Consider the following 18086-nt stretch of genomic DNA (forward strand, 5'->3'; position numbering starts at 1 on the left):
AATTTTAGTGCTATTTTTATGGCTTTTGAGTCCTAGATGACCTAACCTTAGAGCAGAAGAGCAGAGTGAGAGAGACAGTATTTCACAGGAAAGACAGAGAAAGATGGAGAGAAGTTCTAACAAAGTGAGGTACAAACCAAGAGAAGATGATGTGGGCCAAATTCCGATGAGGGGTGCATACACAGAGAAGGGAAGTTTTGTGTTGTGCTTTGGGTTGTTTATCCTAAGTGCCTCTTTTAAAATTGCTTTAAAATAAGCATAATCTGATATATTTCAGATGAACTCTATAAACCATATTTTTTTTCCAGAATAAAGTGCTATATAACATTTAACATTGAGGTTTGAATCTTAATTTTCAAAGAAACACTATAGTCTATCCAAGTTAAGGTAACATTACTTTCTCAATGATCACAGTGATACTGGGATTTGACGAGGCTTGTAACAACCTACTGGGATGATGTGAGCCCTTATTAACCTCATCCAGTGAGATGTGATGTTTTACCCACATGAGCTGGTTAGCATTTACAGTAAAGGGCACTTACACTGCACTCTTAATACTTATCTTTATTATGAAAGTGTTTCCAAAGTAAAATGATCATCATAATAATGATTGCTTCCAGAGATCAAGAATGAATAATTATATTTTCATATAAAAATCAGCAAAACACAATAACAATACATAAAATAATTCTAATTGGCTAACAGTATTTCATTCCATTTCTGACAGAGATGCTCAAGCACTGAATTGTCTTAAGAAAACAAGTAAGGTTTTGTCACCTATTTCTCACTGCAAGTTGAAAAAAATCAAATCCAAACACCACCACCCCTTCTATGACAACAAATGGCTCTGGAGGTAAATGACTATGTGGGCAAAGAGCTGATGAAAATCATGAGCTTAGGGGCTTTATGAAACTGGAAAATCAAACTCAGAGCTTGTTTCCATTCTTAAAGTAATGAAGCTCTAAGTTACAGTTTCAGAATCATCACATAACTGTTCCTATTCCATAGCTCATTTCTTTTTTTGCAGGCAATCTTATTTTTTTAAGGGTAGTTTCATGATGACAGTTTTAAATAATTACTGTGGATAAAGAAAAAAATTGTCTCAATGAAATAGAATTTTTCACTGAATACAGAAACCATCTCAATAGTTGTTGTTCCCTGGTTTCTAGGCCATACAACAGACATCAAACTAGGAAGCCAAACTTTCATGGACCTGTGTTAAGAAAAACACACATATATAGGCATACTACTTTTTTTCAGAAAAACGGAATTAGGCAGAGAAGGAAGTGTGGGTGTACAATTGATCCACAAGCTATTGGGAAATCAATAGCTTAAAAATGTCAACACCCTGGCTTCCTTTTATCAGGAACTCCAGGAGGCTGAAAGGAATGTGAGTGCATGAAATAAGCGAGACAGATCTTAAGTTAATGGTCCCCTCCCATCCCTTTCTGGGCAATCTCCAGAATGCCTAGTTTTGTGGAGAAACCATGTACTATCTGGCTGCAGAGACTTTCTTAGACCCCGTGTTAGACCCTGTGGGGTCTTAGCATGTGGCCATGTGGTAATGCATTCCTTTCAAAGGCTTTGGGGTTGAACTCAAGTGGGAAATACCTGGAAAAGGCTAAACTTCTCCTTTGGGTGTCTGCTGATCCTATTAAAAATATTCATGATGCTTTATGATCTCCAATACAGTTTTCTCCATGAAAACAAGCATCAGATACACTACCTCTAAGTATTTATTGGAGGGGTTCCAACAGCCTCGTGGACAGGCCTTCTCAGCAGCTACTGAGTGCCCCCTAGGGGTGGGGAGGGGACAGTGCACACAGAGGTAAACCACAGAGCCCTTTTCTGGCCTATTATTATGAAGAACTAAAATGTGGCCAGTGAACCAGTCAGTGCTCATCACTACGGGGTAATTTGAGAACGGCACAATTTCATTTTACCAAAAGAAACCTTCACTGGCTCTGGGGACTTCAATATCTTCATTTAAAAATATTTTGCTGCGTTTTCTTCAAGGGCGGCTTGTGACAATTGAACTGTTGATTATTCCTTCCATGGACAGCATGGTAGTGGCAAGTGCAGTAACTGGCTCATTGCATTTTCTCTTTCCATACAAGTTACTGGAACTGCCATGTGATCACTTTTCCAGCAGGCTGACTTCGATGTGATTTTTTTCTTATTTAAATGTTAGAAACACCTCAGGGCTATTATTATTTATATTACAAAGCAGAAATCAGCCAAGGACAAAGGAAAAAAGTAAGCTAATCAGAACCTGAAGACCTCAAATACCACATGAAATGTAAACATTTAACTTTTTATTTCCAAAGGATTTATTGAAGCCTCCCTCTCTGGAGATAATGACATCACCATACATACTGATAAATAATCTTTTAATACCTTTGGAATCTTATAATTTTTATACTTCAAATTAAGAAAAACGCTCAAATGTTCAGGCAACTTTGGCATTAACATTTCCAAGAAAGGGACAAAAACAACTATTCATGCAAAATCATGAAGAGATTGGGGACAATTGTGGATGCCTATAAAGCTCTCTTTGAAAAGCTCTTTAAAGCGAACTCGGGTAAACGGAAATGAAATCTGACTTTTTACTTAGGTCAAATAACAATGAGGTTTGAATATAATGTGGAAGATTCAGGCCCTTTCTACCCAAGATGAAGGCATTCAGTTTGCTGAAATTCAAACTCCACCAAATACTCAGAATGGAAAGTTTGGCAACAGAACTGGACATGTGGAGGTTCACCAACCACTTTGATCAAAGGCGATCTGATTTTATCTCGCTTCTTGCCTACCCTTTCTGTCTTGTTTACCTTGACCAGATGCCTGTGGCATTATATAATAAGACCTCAGGGCACCATCTGTCTGGCAGCCTAGCAGAAGTAGGATGTTAATAAAACCCTGGGGTAAAGCGGCAATCATTTGCATTTTTACCACATATACTTGAACAATCCAAAATACTGAGAGTTGCTTCCCTATGCTCAACATCCACAGGACCAAATTTGGAAAGGTGAACTGTAGTTGGCTTATATGATGGTCTTAGGTTCTCTATGACCTGCACTTAGCCCTATTTAGCTCTCTGGCTAAGAGGCTGAAAAGATTCTACCACCTTCAGGTGCGTGGGGAACATGAACAGGAGGCTGACAAACAAGGAGGGAAGTTTCTATTGTACCTGGTGAGTGGGTTTTATGAAAAGAATATGGGTAAGGATGAGTCAGTGATATTTTGGTTTCATCACTTTTTGGAGAAACATATATATACATAAATAGAACACATGTTTTTATATAATTTATTGACCTGAGGCCAAATTCTATTTGGTTTTCTACTTCCCCCCTACTAAGAGATCCAGAAAAGCTATTCATATTAGAGAATAAAGTATTCCTTCTTCTAGAATCCTTTCTACATACCACTTTGTACCCTGGGAAGGTCTGAATGTGACCAGGAAGGAGGAGATATCAACACAGGCTAAGTTAATTAATGAGAAACAGCACTCTGACTAACCTACAGTTGAATTTACAAAATACACTTCAAAGTTATGGCCTGGCACAGGGAGAGGATGAGATACTGCACATATTTTTCTCTCTCAGCCTTATCAGGCTACCACGGGAAAGCTACAGACAGAGATATATTATTCTACATTATAAAAAGCCTGCAAACCCTATTTTAATTAGCCCCAAAGAACTCTGCCCTGAAATGTAAAATGAAATAAAAATCTCTGGATAACATAGAGGACTGTGTGAAGTGAATGCCATCACTTAGAGAGGCCCCAAGTGTTGCCAGTTCTCCGTCTAAGTAACTTTTGGGGGGAAAAATGATTACTTAGATTTGTCTTTGCTAATGACAGACCCAATTTACTTCATTTTATGCAGTTCTGCTAAACCTTTAATTTACAAGCTGACCTCCTTGAAATTATTCTTCTGTGCTCAGGTGTCATATGATCTAAACCTGAACACATTATGGATCTCTAAAGTTAATTTTACCCATTGAGAGGACTTGCCTCAGACACTAAAGTAAGCTAAATATGTTCATATTTTAATTAAGAAACTTTTACCTTCTCAAAATTTTCAGCTATGCTATTACTTTTTATACATATACCTGCATTTTAGTAGATGTTCTGATGACTAACAAGTCTTTTTATGATTGTTCTTACAAACTCAACCATCCACAAATTACACTCCTAGACATAAGCCTGTTTTGTGGAATAAAGTAACAAGGCTCTAAAAGCAGAATTATTTGCATCGTTTTCCCAATAAACAAGCAGATGTACTTCTAAGCCTCTTCAATTATTACTATGGACCATAACAGAAACATATTATTTTGTAAATAAGTAGGGAAAGATATAATATTACAGTAAGAATTTTTTGGTTGGGAGCATTCTTTTAACTATTAACCCACAGATTGCAAATTGTGGGCACAAAGCTTTTTTTCAAAGAACTGAATTAAGTGTGAATGCTTCTGAGCAGGATATGCACTCTCTGGTATTTCTGCACACTCGTTACCATTTCTGCTATTGTCTTCACGGCCCTGATTCACACATTTATATTACGGCATTTTTGTTTGGGGTTCGTGTTTTAAGTGATGGCCTTCTTGATTTATGAAGGGTTTTATAATCCCTTGTTCCTCTTACTAAAAGTTAGAAGAAGAGAGAAAATCTTTGGCCAACATATAGTTTTCTTATCTGTACATAAATAACACTGCTGTGTAGAAGACTTATGGAAACTTATTCTTCAGTACTTCTCCTCATTGTTGATATTGCCATTGTCCAATAGAATTTTTCATTTTTGCCAGAAACAGCCCCACTTGAAAAAAATTCCTGGAAACCAAAGAGGCATTGTAGTGTAATGCTGCTCAGTGTCTAGTAACAGGAAAGTCATCTGGATTACATTTAAGGAGAAAAGCAAAGGGTAAAATAGTCTTTCTCCCATTGGCTTTATTTTGCTCAGCAAAATAAAAATATCAACATCAAGTACTAGATAGGGATTTTTCTTGAAAGCTGGTTGCATTAAAGTGCTTTGCACTGCACATGTAATTTTTATCAACTCTTGAAAGATTTTTTTTGTCCCCAAATATACTTAACTTCTTTCTTTTATAATGTGACAGAATACTGCACTAATTATAGGGTAGTGGCAAAACCTGGCTGAAATCTATTGCTCTCTTTATGTTATTCCCAGAACACAGGACAAATTCCCATTCTTAACAGTGATTTCCTTGTTTATAACTACGGGCTTCAGTGAATATCCTCCTTCAGAATCAGAGCACTGACCTCATCACAGAGAAAAACAAACAAACAAACAAACACACTCTATAACCTACAAGGTTAACCCTCAACTAGCTATCACACCCATTGAAGAAATCTTGGCTGTGTGCACAAGAAATGAAATCTATTTCAAAGCAATTTAATACAAAACCATTCAAAAAGTTCTCCAACAACCATCTTCTTTAATTTGAACTGCGAATTGACCATGAAGAGTAAATATTAAACACCTAGTTCGTCCGGTTTAAATGGTCACTGAGACAGTATAGGCAATTTCAAAATGGGCACTGTAACAAAAAGAAAGCTAACCTATTTAGAGCTGAACGAGAATCCTGCACTGGATTTTGCTTGCTCTAAGTGACAAAGTAAGCTGATGCTCATAGCATATTGGACTACAGCAAGAGAAAGGGGGAGAAGCAGATGGAGCATCTCCTTCACTGTCATGAGCCCAGTGAGTAAAAGGAGTGAGGAAACCCTCTTTTGTCCACAGATTTACAAATACAAAAAATAAATAATATTCTAAGACAGTACAAATGCAAATACTGTTCCCTTGTGTCAATTACATACAGCATGCCTACATAGAGAGAATGGCAATTCTTCTTCATTCACAGACAGGACACATGGCAGTGCACTATTCAAAATGCTTTGATAATCTTAATTTTTGTTTCTGGTGCTGAGATATTATGAAAGGAACTGCATTTGCAACTTATTAAATACTTCCAGGAACAAATAGTTCACTTTGCTTGGGACTTGTAGTTTTGAGTAATTAATCATCCATGGAGCAGGAGCCGGTCAGGAGATACCCGTTGGTACCACTGGTCCCATTGGTGGTTGTCGCAGTGTGGGCATTCTTCCCTGGAGGTTCTGAGTCCTCCTCATCTGAGCTAGACTCAATATCACTTCGATCATCCTTGGACACCTGTGGAGTAGAAGCAGGTGAGTATAACCAGCACGTAAGAAATCATCAAGGTATGGCATGCTAGAAGCACATGCAGTCATACACAAAGGGAAACAGATCCCAATGTTAAAAAATTGAAGAGGATGAGAACATTGCCATAGCAATAAGTTCCCCTTCATTGGAGAGATAAAATGTAGGCGACAAAGGTAAGTATCATGGAGGGCTAGACTTCCTGACCTCTTGAAGGTATCTTTCCATATTCAGAACGTACTAGACCATGAATCCCGCTTTTAATCAAAAAGTAGCATACTGTGCCACTGGAATGGCGTCACAGGAATTTGGTACAAATGGATCAATTTACTCATTGATGATCACATTCTCCTTGAGAATAATTTAAAGTCAGCTCTCAATTAACCATACCAATGGAGATAGTCACTAGCTCAGAACATTGAAAAAAATTCCTATTTGGCTTTTTAATGCATTGTTTAATGATTACATTTTTATTTTGTGTATGCTATAATTAATTAGGAATTTTGTTTCGTATGTCACACAACAAATGGCAGCAGGAGGCATCTTTTTTTTTTTTTTTTTTTTTTGAGTCAGAGTCTTGCTCTGTTGCCCAGGCTGGAGTGCAGTGGTGTGATCCAGTTCACCACAACCTCTGCCTCCTGGGTTCAGAATTCTCCTGCTTTAGCCTCTCGAGTAGCTAGGATTACAGGCATGCACCACCATGCCCAGCTAATTTTTGTATTTTTAGTAGAGACAGGGTTTCAGTATGTTGGCCAGGCTGGTCTGGAACTCCTGACCTCAGGTGATCCACCCACCTCAACCTCCCAAAGTGTTGGGAATTACAGGTGTGGGCCACCATGCCTGGCCAGGAGGCATCTTAAGAACCTGCTGAGTGGGGTGGAGCTTGAAATATTTCCTGAGGAAAATCCACTGACCAGATCATCAAGAACTGGCTCCCTGCCAGGCGAGATGGCTCATGCCTGTAATCCCAGCACTTTGGGAGCCTGAGGTGGGTGGATCACCTGAGGTCGGGAGTTCAAGGCCAGCCTGACCAACATGGAGAAACTCAGTCTCTACTTAAAAAAAAAAAAAAAAAAAAAAATTGCCAGGTGTGGTGGCACATGCCTGTAATCCCAGCTACTCCAGAGGCTGAGGCAGAAGAATCGCTTGAACCCAGGAGGCGGAGGCTGCGGTGAGCCGAGATCGTGCCATTGCACTCCAGCCTGGGCAATAAGAACAAAACTGTCATAAAAAGAAAGAACTGGCTTCCATCCTGCCAAGTCTCTTCAATCCTCCATTCAATCTCCCTAAGTCACATGGAGGTCAAAATAAGGTGAGAAGATGTAAATCTATACATTACCATAAAGGATGAGAAAAATCCTACTGTCTAACAAGGAAGTAATTTTTGTGGGAAATTAAGAAAATACTGCTTTTAAGATAAAAATAGTTTGAACCTCCTACTCTGTAAGTCTAAATTATGGTAAGCATTTTTACCCAGAAGGCCTTAAGATTTTTGAGTAACTCATCACTGCTTACTTATATTTTTCAGTAGTGTGACAAAAGAGACCTGGTGGCCTCCCTTCATAGAAATGTTCCCAATCTGGTCCTCTGGTGATTCTCTAGGGAGTGGGCTGGGGAGGTTGCCAAAGTCCCGTGGGAGGTATGGCAGAATTAACTGGGGGCTTTCCCACATCACATCCCGTCTGTGCTACCATTACACTCTAACATGAGAATCCTGGACTCCCTCCACTCCGCCCAACTTGAGAAACTAACAGTTCCTGTGGGAGAACGTCCTCTCTCTCAGGTGGGTGGGGTCAGGAGAAAGTGAAAGCTCAGAACTACTGCTTTATGCCAACCAGTGGTGATGAAGTAAATATCGTAAAAGTGAACCTCACTCCAATACCCTTTGAGATGGGACTGAACTCACACAGGCCATCTCCAAACAGATTTAGATACTCAGACTCCAAAATGGTTACAGGTAATTGAACTTAAACATTGTGAGTCACAAAGCCAGCATTATAGTAAAGCTCCACTATGTTGATAAGTCCATTAGTCATAAGTAGAAATCTCCAGTTTCACAAAGTGATTAATTTACATTTGCATGCTCAGTCAGATTTTTTAAATTGCACTTAGAAAAATCTATACTTACATTACCTTCAAAGAAAGGACAATTTAGAATATCTCAAAATAGCCCAGAGGAAAATAACTCATGGCCAAGATGAATCCTACTGTCCCAGGTGAGAGCCGCAAGGGCAGCTAAGATATTCTGAAGCCTGAGATCTAGAATAAAATTAATCATCATCTCTTCATAAAGTAGAAGGAATGAGTCAAAGAGCAGGCAACATGTCTGGTAGAAATAGCAATGCAATTAAGGACACAAGTAATCTAAGCAGCATTCTTGCATATTTAGTTATTGTTATCATATTGATAGTTTTGTGCATGTTGACTAAATTTGTATCCAAATGAGGACAAAGAGATTTTAAAATAGAAATACATGATCATTTTAAAGAGTGAGAGGTCACAGAGAAAAATGAACTTTAGCTTCTGAACAATTAATTGATCAAAATAATTATGACTTCTACTAGAGATGGTGCTGAGAAGTGGTTTCATACTACATGACTAGATGACCCGACTTCCCCTGCAGAAGAGGCCAACTCTGTTGACCCTGATGAATCATATGGCCCTGGGCAGGTCAGGCACACAGCTGATGCTCAGGCCTCCATTCTGCAATTTGTTGATCCTCTCCCCCTCCAACTAGTTCTGTTTCTCCTACTTTACTTTGGTCTATTTCTGTCTTTTAGCCAACATATTAAACACCAGTGAAAGAAATTCTTCTTCTCTGTTGGATCATGCAATATTTAGCAGAACACAAGCTCACACCAAAGGGCCCTAATAGAGATGTCTCTAGTGTCCTTTGCAGCTCATGGAACTGCAGCTCACATGAAGCCTCTAGCCAGTGTCAATAGGTTAGACAGAACAATATGCATGGAAACAAAAGCATCTGAGTGCCTCTCCAACAGGTGAGAGGCACTCAGGATAAGGACAGATAGAGAGGAGGAGAAACTTACATGTAAAGGGTTCCACTTCCCAGCCTTCCAGGGTAGCAGAAGGAAGAGAACAAACAAGTAAGAAAATGTCACAGAGAACGATCTGGAAAAGTCTCTGCTCTGCACACAGGGTGGGAGCTGAGGCTTAGGAAGCTTTATTCGAATCAACCTCAAGTCCACTTTTAACCAAAAAGATTTAACTAAATCTTGTTGGAAGTCATGAACAGATTTGTTTTTCAGTTTGAAAGAAAGGTTTGTTTAAACAGGCATACTGCACCAAGTGATCCTTCTCATAAAAGGAAAGAAGTGATTAAATTTCTGTTCAGTATAAATATAATCAGAGGAAGTCCATGGTTGACAGGAGGAGCAAGAGCAAACACAACAAATAATATATTATTAAGTCTAAAATTACAAATGCATATCATTGGGTGCCATCGCCAGCAAAGGAACACTGAAGACTTAAAAAATGAACTAGAGAAGGAAATGACATTTTCATTTATGTTTCTAGGTAGTTTTGTTCAATTCTGAAGAAATAATACCAATTTTGATGAAATATGAAATAGTAAATAGTTGATCCAGAGAAATTACAGAAACAAAATTTTCTAACACATATTTTGGAAAAAGTGAGTTACAGCTTACCTTGCCTCTTGAAACAGCTTTGCAAGCTATTTTCACAATCAAGTAAGACCAGAAGCAGTTCAACCCTTGTATTAGCAACAGCAGTAGGTTAAAAACCCACCAGGAAGGGTAAGGTCCAACGATCTCCCAGCTTTCAAATAATGTGGTATTTAACACCCTAAGCAAAAGAAGCAAGTGATTAGTGAACGTGGCATCTTCCTTTGCTTTCCAAGGAACTCTCGTCACTCCTTTAAAGCACAAGGTCAACAGTATCTCCCAACAACCCCCTCTCTGGCAGGATGGTATGAAAGTTTGCCAGGTACTTAGAAATGTCATTTCCTGAAGAATTGCCCTGGTGGTGTGACTTTCATTTGGTTTTAGGTTGAATATTTTTTCCCTATTCGCTTCTTCAAAAATGATAAAATAAATATAACATAAAATTGACCATCTTGACTTTTTTAAGTGTATGGTTCATTGGCATTAGGTAAACTCACATTGTTGTGCAACCGTCGCTGCCATTCATGGTCAGCACACTTTTCATCTTTCAAAACCAAGATTCTGTACCCATTCTACCAGCCTGCATCAACCACCATTCTCCTTCCTGTCTCTGTGAATTTGACTACCTTAGCTACAGCATCAAAGTAGAATCATATAGTATTTGTCCTTTTGTGACAGGCTTGATTCATCTTCAAGGTTCATCCATGTTGTGCATGTGTCAGAACTTCCTTCCTTTATAAGGCTGAGTTATAAGTATATATCACGTTTTATCCACTCATCCACTGAAATGGAACTTGAGTTGCTTCTACCTTTTGGCCATTGCAAATAATGCTACTAAGAACACTGGTCTACAAATATCACTCTGAGTATATATCTTTCAGGCATATATCCAGAAGTGGAATTGTTGGATCATATGTTTCCTCCTTCACTTTTGCCATCATTTCTTTCATTAATTTTCATTCATTTTTTTGGTTGGGATGCTGTATCTATTTGTTAAAAGGCCTGCATGATCTTTGAAGTTGCTTTTGGGCTTTAAATAAGTGCGACGAATGCCATTCAATGCCAATACACTGCAAAAAAAGAGATGAACTCCTAAACATTACTTAAGTACAAGCCATACGCCTAGCACAGGGAAGAACACAGTGGAAGTGAGAATATGAGTGAGACGTAGGCTTATATCTAGTAGGAGAGTCATTAGAGGGTCCTTAATTGTGTAAGGCTTCCCCTGGGAAAGCACTGACAATTGAAAGACATCATTTTGAAGTGATGCCTTGAAAGGAGTATCGGAAGGATTTTGACAAAAATGATTAGAGAACAATGAATGTATTCAGTTTTAAGAGTACGTAAGAGTATGCATTTGAATTAGGAAAAATTATTTGAGGTAACTGGTTCTCTCTGTAATCTATCATGAGAACTAGAATGGAACAGCCACCTGGAGCAGATACCTCAAAGGCTGGTTTTAGTGCTTTGCTCTGGTCCCTGCCTGTGTCTGCTCCTAAGCACTTGGAAATTGACTCATGTCATCTGGACCCATATTGCTGCCATAGAGAAGCACAGCACCTGCATAATTTTGGAATCATTCTTACCCTCTGCTCTCCTCAGCTTACCCTAGGGATGGTTTGGAGACCCACAAGAAAACTCACCTAAGTGCATTTCTACTGCCTGCCACTGCAGCACTTTGCTGGGACAATCTGATTCTAGAGGAGAGGGTAGGTGGACAATACTTAGTGGTTAAAGGGAAGGGAGAGAAAACTCTCGAATTTAAGACACAGATCACTCATATAAGAACATAAGACAAATAGATAATTTAAATAAAAGAAACTGTGATGAAAGCTTTGAGAGAGGTTAGAAAAGGACTTTGTGAATTAGAAAAGAGAAAAACAGGCCAGGCACGGTGGCTCACGCCTGTAATCCCTGCACTTTGGGAGGCCAAGTGGGCGGATCACCTGAGGTCAGGAGTTCAAGACCAGCCTGGCCAAGATGGTGAAACCCTGTCTCTACTAAGAATACAAAGAAGAAGAAGAAGAAGAAGAAGAAAAAAAAATTAGGTGAGTGTGATGGTGTGCGCCTGTAGTCCCAGCTACTCAGGAGACTACAGAATTGCTTGAACCCCGTAGGCGGAGGTTGCGGTGAGCCGAGATCATACCACTGCAGTCCAGCCTGAGTGATACAGCAAGACTCCATCTCAAAAAAAAAAAAAAAAAAAAGAGAGAGAGAGAGAGAAAAAAACAATTATTGCAGTTGGAATAAGAGGTAAAGAAAAAAGAAAAAAGGAGAGGCTAGGCACTGTGCCTCACTCCTGGAATCCCAGCACTTTGGGGGGCTGAGGAAGGAGGATTGTTTGAGTCCAGGAGTTTGAAACCAGCCCAGGCAACAGAGTGAGACCCTATCTCTATATAAATAAAATAAAAATTAACCATGTATGATGGCAGACGCCTGCAGTTCAGCTACTCGAAAGGCTGAGGCAGGAGGATCATCTGAGCAGGAGTTGCAGGTTACAGTGAAGCTATGATTGTGCCACTGCACCCCAGCCTCGGTAACAGAGTGAGACCTTGTCTCAAAAAATTAAAGGAAAAAGGAGAATGAAAAATAAAATAGACAAACAGATTCTTCCCCATCCCCCAATTTCTGCCACTCCTATTTATAGACTAGAATGAGACTAACAGTTTGTCTCCAACCCTGCCATACTAGTTGTCTTTAAAGCGTAATACATAATAAACATGTTAAAATTCTAAAAACGATAGGATAGGATTTAATGATTTGAATTTTACAAGTCATTAAAAGAATAATACCTCATGAAATAGTTGTATTCACTGTGGGGAAGGGGGATAATATTAGGAAATCTGTTAACATATTATAAACATAGGCCAAATTGGTATAAATGTAATGATTTCAACAGCATCAAAGATACATGGTAATGTTTAATTCCTCATTGTTGATGTTTAACAATTAGAATACAAAGGACTTACTATGATTTTTGTAACCCTTTCAAATCAGCATATTAATAAACACCAGAATTATTTCCTTTAAAATCAGGAAAACAATGGACAAAAAGTATAACCATTATTATTTAACACTATTCCGGAAGCTCTGGCCATTAAGTATGGCAGGGAGTCAGAGACTTAATTTCAAATACATAGACATAAAATATCTATAAATATTTTAAAAACAGCAAACAACCAAAATGTCCCATAACAGGAAACATTAAAAATTAAAAATTTAGTTTTCATTCTTATTCCAGACATTTTTTTTTTTTTACATTTTAAAAATTTAATTTTTATCATTTAAGTTCTGGGATACATGTGCAGAACGTGCAGGTTTGTTACATAGGTATACATGTGCCATGGTGGTTTGCTGCACTCATCCACCTGTCATCTAGGTTTTAAGCCCCACATGCACTAGGTATTTGTCCTAATGCTCTCCTTCCTTCACCCCCCCAGTCCCCGACAGGTCCCAGTGTGTGATGTTCCCCTCCCTGTGTCCTTGCGTTCTCATTGTTCAACTCCCACTTATGAGTGAGAACATGTGGTGTTTGGGTTTTGAGAAATTATTAATAAACAATTAATAAATACTTATCAATAAATACAGTTACTTTGTAAAAATGACTAAATTAGGATAATGCCTATATTCCTGCCTTGTTTATTATCTGAAGAAGCAGTTATCTCTTTAAACATCAGTTTACAGGCCAGGGGGACAACAAGGCTCAACTCTGTGGCAGTGTGGGAGGACTCACACACCTTACACTTCTCTATCTCCAGCACCCTGCAAAACACCTGGAAGTAATATGCTTGCTAGACGTGTTCGTTGATTGACCATGTGTTTGCTAATCCAACAGTTCAATACGTATGAAGAAGAAAGCTCTGAAATAATAAAAATAATTTTATTTCAAAACTAGCTCTGCTTCTTGACATACTATACATTTTGATATTCAGAGAAACTTTAGTTCTCTTTTAACAGAAAGAAGTTCTGTGTAAATAGCAACAATGACTGCATTATGCTATTCATTATAAGTTAACCTTTGCTGGATTATAGACCGAGAAGCTTTCTCGCCATTGTGACACTAGGACTGATGCTACTGCTTGGCTTAATTTGAACTGGATGTCAGAGCAGCCGTTGGCGACATGGCATTCACATTAATTTCTGAAACACTGCATCAGGATTTATAGGCTTTGCCATGACAATCAGTGGCACCTCTGATTACTTATGAGATGCTGCTCAAAAGTAATGGGATTTCTTTGAAAATCAACTTGGCTTCCCGTAGAGACACTTGAGAAAATACAATCAGTGCACCAAACGGATATATCTCTCAGTGAGAAGCATGGTAAGAAAAACCACGTATTAGGAATTTATACTCGGGGAGAGAGAACATATGACACCTGGACTCTAATAAACAGTAAACCCAGGAAAGAGCCTTTGTTTGGCCCAAGAATGTTACAATTGCGGAAACTGTTTTTTGTTTTTTTTTTTGAGAAACTATTAAAATGGTGATTATAGAATCTTATTTCTGGGAGGTACTTTAGGAGTATGTACTTTAATGATGCCATCACGAACCTATGGTGACAGAGTTCACGATAGTGGTTGTGACAGTTAATACTGAGTGCCAACTTGATTGGATTGAAGGATGCAAAGTACTGATCCTGGGTCTGTGAGGGTGTTGCCAAAGGAGATTAACATTTGAGTCAGTGGGCTGAGGAAGGCCAATCCACCCTTAATCTGGTGAGCACAATCTAACCAGCTGCCAGCAAATATAAAGCAGGCAGAAACATGAGAAAGGTGAGACGGGTCCAGCCTCCCAGCCTACATCTTTCTCCCGTGCTGGATGCTTCCTGCCCTCAAACATCGGACTCTGAAGACACAGACTGGCCCTCCTTGCTCCTCAAGCTTGCAGCCAGCCTACTGCGGGACCCTGCGATCGTGTAAGTTAATACTTAATAAACTCCTATATATCTCTCCTATTAGGTCTGTCCCTCTAGGCAACCCTGACTAATACAGTGGTTTTCTTTGAGGGAGGACTGACTGGGGTGGGGGGAATCTGAGGGAGGCTGGACACTTCTATATCTTGATCTGGGTGATGATCACATGGGTTATACATACATACAAATTTATTGAGCCATATACTGAAGATTTTTTGCACTATATTACATATAGGAATTATACGCCAATAAAACAAAATGGAAGACAGTACCCTGTGGGCCAAACAAAACACATATATACAAAAAAACATACAATGTACAGCTTTCGGCTTTAAGAATTACTCTAATATCAGTGTTCTCCTTAGATGCTTAGATGCAAATGGGTATGGCCTTAAGTATCTTATTTAAGACACTTTGTGTTTGCTTCACAAAAACGGTTGTAAACTGTTGTGCATAAATGTGTTCATCCCCCACACACATAATAAAGAACTGTATAATAGTTCTATGATAATCAAAGTTAAGATAAAGAACCCATAAAAGGTAAGCATGAGCTAAAGTAACTACAGGGCATGGCCAAATTAAATTTTATGATTCATTAAAATCACCCACCAAGGCTAAGCTTTTGGGGGTGGTCACAGAAGAATTTGTATTCAACATATGGCTTCTAAGAAAATAAATTCTTTTCTTTTCCAAATAATAGCATCGAACCTTTACTGTTGCCTAATGAGTACAGAGGCAGAAGGGACCTGAGATCATTTTTCTTTTCATTCATGTTAGGCTCACTTAACCACTAGATGGCATATCATGCATGCACAGTGCATACTCAGGCAGGTTTGTTCTGCCCAAACCTTTTGCTAAGGGTGAGTCCCAGTACAGAAACCACTTGATCTCCATGTTATACCCCCCATTCTAAAAATCCCATCAAATGAATGGGCATCCCATTAAATGAATGGACATCCCATCAAATGCATCAAGAGGCGTCAGTCTGAGCTGTTTTCATCCTGCATTTGACAGAAATGTGCCTACAGGGCAAAGCTGGGCTCCATGCATTTCACTACTGATGCCCTGATACACCTGTGACCACCCCAATATCTTAGCCTTGGTGGGTGATTTTAATGCATCATAAGATTTGATTTGGCCATACCTTGTAGTTACTTTAGCTCATTCTTACCCTTTATGGGTTCTTCATCTTAACTTTGATTATCATAGACATAAGGGATATGTGTGTGTGGGATGCACACATTCATGCAGAACAGTTTACAACTTTTTTTTTTTTTTTTTTTTTTTTTTTTTTTTTTTTTTTTTTTTTTGTGAGACAAACACAAGGGAGTCTTAAAGAAGACACTTAAGGCCATACCCATTAGAATTCTAAGCATCACTGTGACTTAAAGCACTATGCTTTCTCCTGAAACCTGCGGACTGAGGTCTCATAATGTCACAGAGTGCAGTGTAAAAAGACCTTCACTGGCATCTTACTCCAAAAAGCTATCTCCATTGCTCAATTTCCCCATTCTCATTGCAACTTCCAAGTAAGAGTTTAAATCCATTCTCTGTAATATGCAAAATTAGATGAACATTCTTTCAGCCCTGTACATCTTACTTTTAAATACTCCAGTGACATACAGGCAGGAGTGCATAATGGTAATCAAGACATTAACGATGGCCCAGGTGATCTTATTGTATGAATGGGTTACAGGTGCATGTTTTTGATGATACCATGGCCCTTGGCCATGGCAAGTAACCGCAAGTTTACCTCCACCGCTCCTCCCCTACTTTAACCAAAGAGTTCTATCTGAGCCTTGGGTTGTATGTTTTTGGAATGATCTCTAAAAAAACCACAATAAAAATTAGACCCAAGTCAAATATCCAGAGAGCCAAGATTTCTTCTCTAAGGAACACAGTCAGGGCCTCACTTTAAGGAGTGCTACATAATGTCAGTGAGGATACCTTGAAAAGTAAAATGAACTCTGTGGTCAAAATTAGGGTGTGGTTTACTTCATAGCTTTTGAATGGTCTTGACTTTGCTTTTCCCAAACAGCCCTCAGTGTGTTTCATGATGTGCGTTTCTCTGGCATATATGTTCATTTGACCTACACAAAACATAAATGAAAGTAGACTCTACCTCAGATGACTAATCTGCTAGCATGTTTTGTCCATTTTAAAGCAGATGCTGATAGAAATGCATTTAAAATTCACTCTGAACAAAAAACGTGGGCCTTTAAAACCTGAAAGTCAGGTAATTAAGTCATGATTACAAGCAGCCCTCATTGTGCGGGTTTTCTTAAGGTAATAAAAGTTCCAGGCTTAAATAACATCAACATCATTAGTCAACATCAAGACTATTACAAGGCTGAGAACGATGTTTGCTATTTCCTTCCTTTTTTATAAGACTGCCCCTGCTGCAGCTTGCATTCTCCACAACACTGGTGTTGATATCAAGTTCCCAGTTTTGGGAGGACAGCTTCTGGGTAGCCTGCAGCATGGGTGCCTAATTATCTTGAATAAAAAAGTCACCAATCTATTAATCTGTAGCAAACATGGAAGTTACTTATTTTCTTAATTTTTTGTAGAGACAGGGTCTCACTAAGTTGCCCAGGCTGGTCTTGCACTCCTGAGCTCAAGTGATTCTCCCACCTTGGCCTCCTGAAGTGTTGGGATTACAAGCATGAGCCACTATGCCTGGCCAGAAGTCATTTCTTTATCCCTGGACAGGAATCTGAACTTGAACATGAACAAATAATCTATCTTTCATTTCGCAGTGCACATAATAGTTCCATCTGTATCCTTAGCCAATAGGACATGGGGTCAGTGAATTTATTTTTACTTTTAGGTCATAGCCAGGCCAGTCTTAGGAACTGGTCTCTTATCCCAGGAAGTTTGTAATTGGTGACTTCCTGGCTGGGGTAGATGTTATTATTATTATTTTTTTTTTCCCCAAAAGTACTTGCTGCCCTATTTGCTGTCTGTCTGCCTGAATTCCTAACTCTGCCACTGCCTGGTCTACTTACCCACGCTCCTGACCTCCCAACCTGAGTCCTTCCAGCCAAGGCTGTGTCCTTCGGGATGTATCCTGATTCCAACATGCTTGTTTTCAGCCCTCTAGTTAGCTCTTTGTTGCCTATGTGTGCATAAGACAGACTTTCGCTTGGTTCTCTATAACTTCTCTTCCTGGAGTAATTACCATGTGTTAAGCACTGTGCCAAATGCGTTACATACATTGCTTCATTTTTGCCCATTCAACATCTCTATAAGATCCTCAAAGAGCAACACTAATACTAGTTAATACTTATTGAACATTAACTACATGTTAGGAACCGGGCTTAGGCTTTATATGT

The 18086-nt window shown here is 39.0% G+C and overlaps 1 protein-coding gene across 2 annotated transcripts in view; it reads right to left on the reverse strand.

The window, feature by feature from the left end:
* Positions 1-549: 549 nt before the first annotated feature.
* Positions 550-18086, reverse strand: part of CERS6 (ceramide synthase 6) — a 324127-nt gene continuing 306590 nt past the window's right edge. Inside the window, exons 9-11 of one of the 2 annotated variants that reach the window (XM_010354405.2) lie at positions 9863-10019; positions 9245-9268; positions 550-6188 (exon numbers count right to left, since the gene is read on the reverse strand). In XM_010354405.2, coding sequence (XP_010352707.1) covers positions 6036-6188; positions 9245-9268; positions 9863-10019 — 334 coding nt within the window. In that variant the 3' untranslated portion in view covers positions 550-6035. The remainder of the gene's footprint in view (positions 6189-9244; positions 9269-9862; positions 10020-18086) is intronic. The other variant, XM_010354406.2, reaches the window with a different exon arrangement.

Source organism: Rhinopithecus roxellana, chromosome 14, assembly GCF_007565055.1.
Source record: "Rhinopithecus roxellana isolate Shanxi Qingling chromosome 14, ASM756505v1, whole genome shotgun sequence".
Lineage (NCBI taxonomy): Eukaryota > Metazoa > Chordata > Mammalia > Primates > Cercopithecidae > Rhinopithecus > Rhinopithecus roxellana.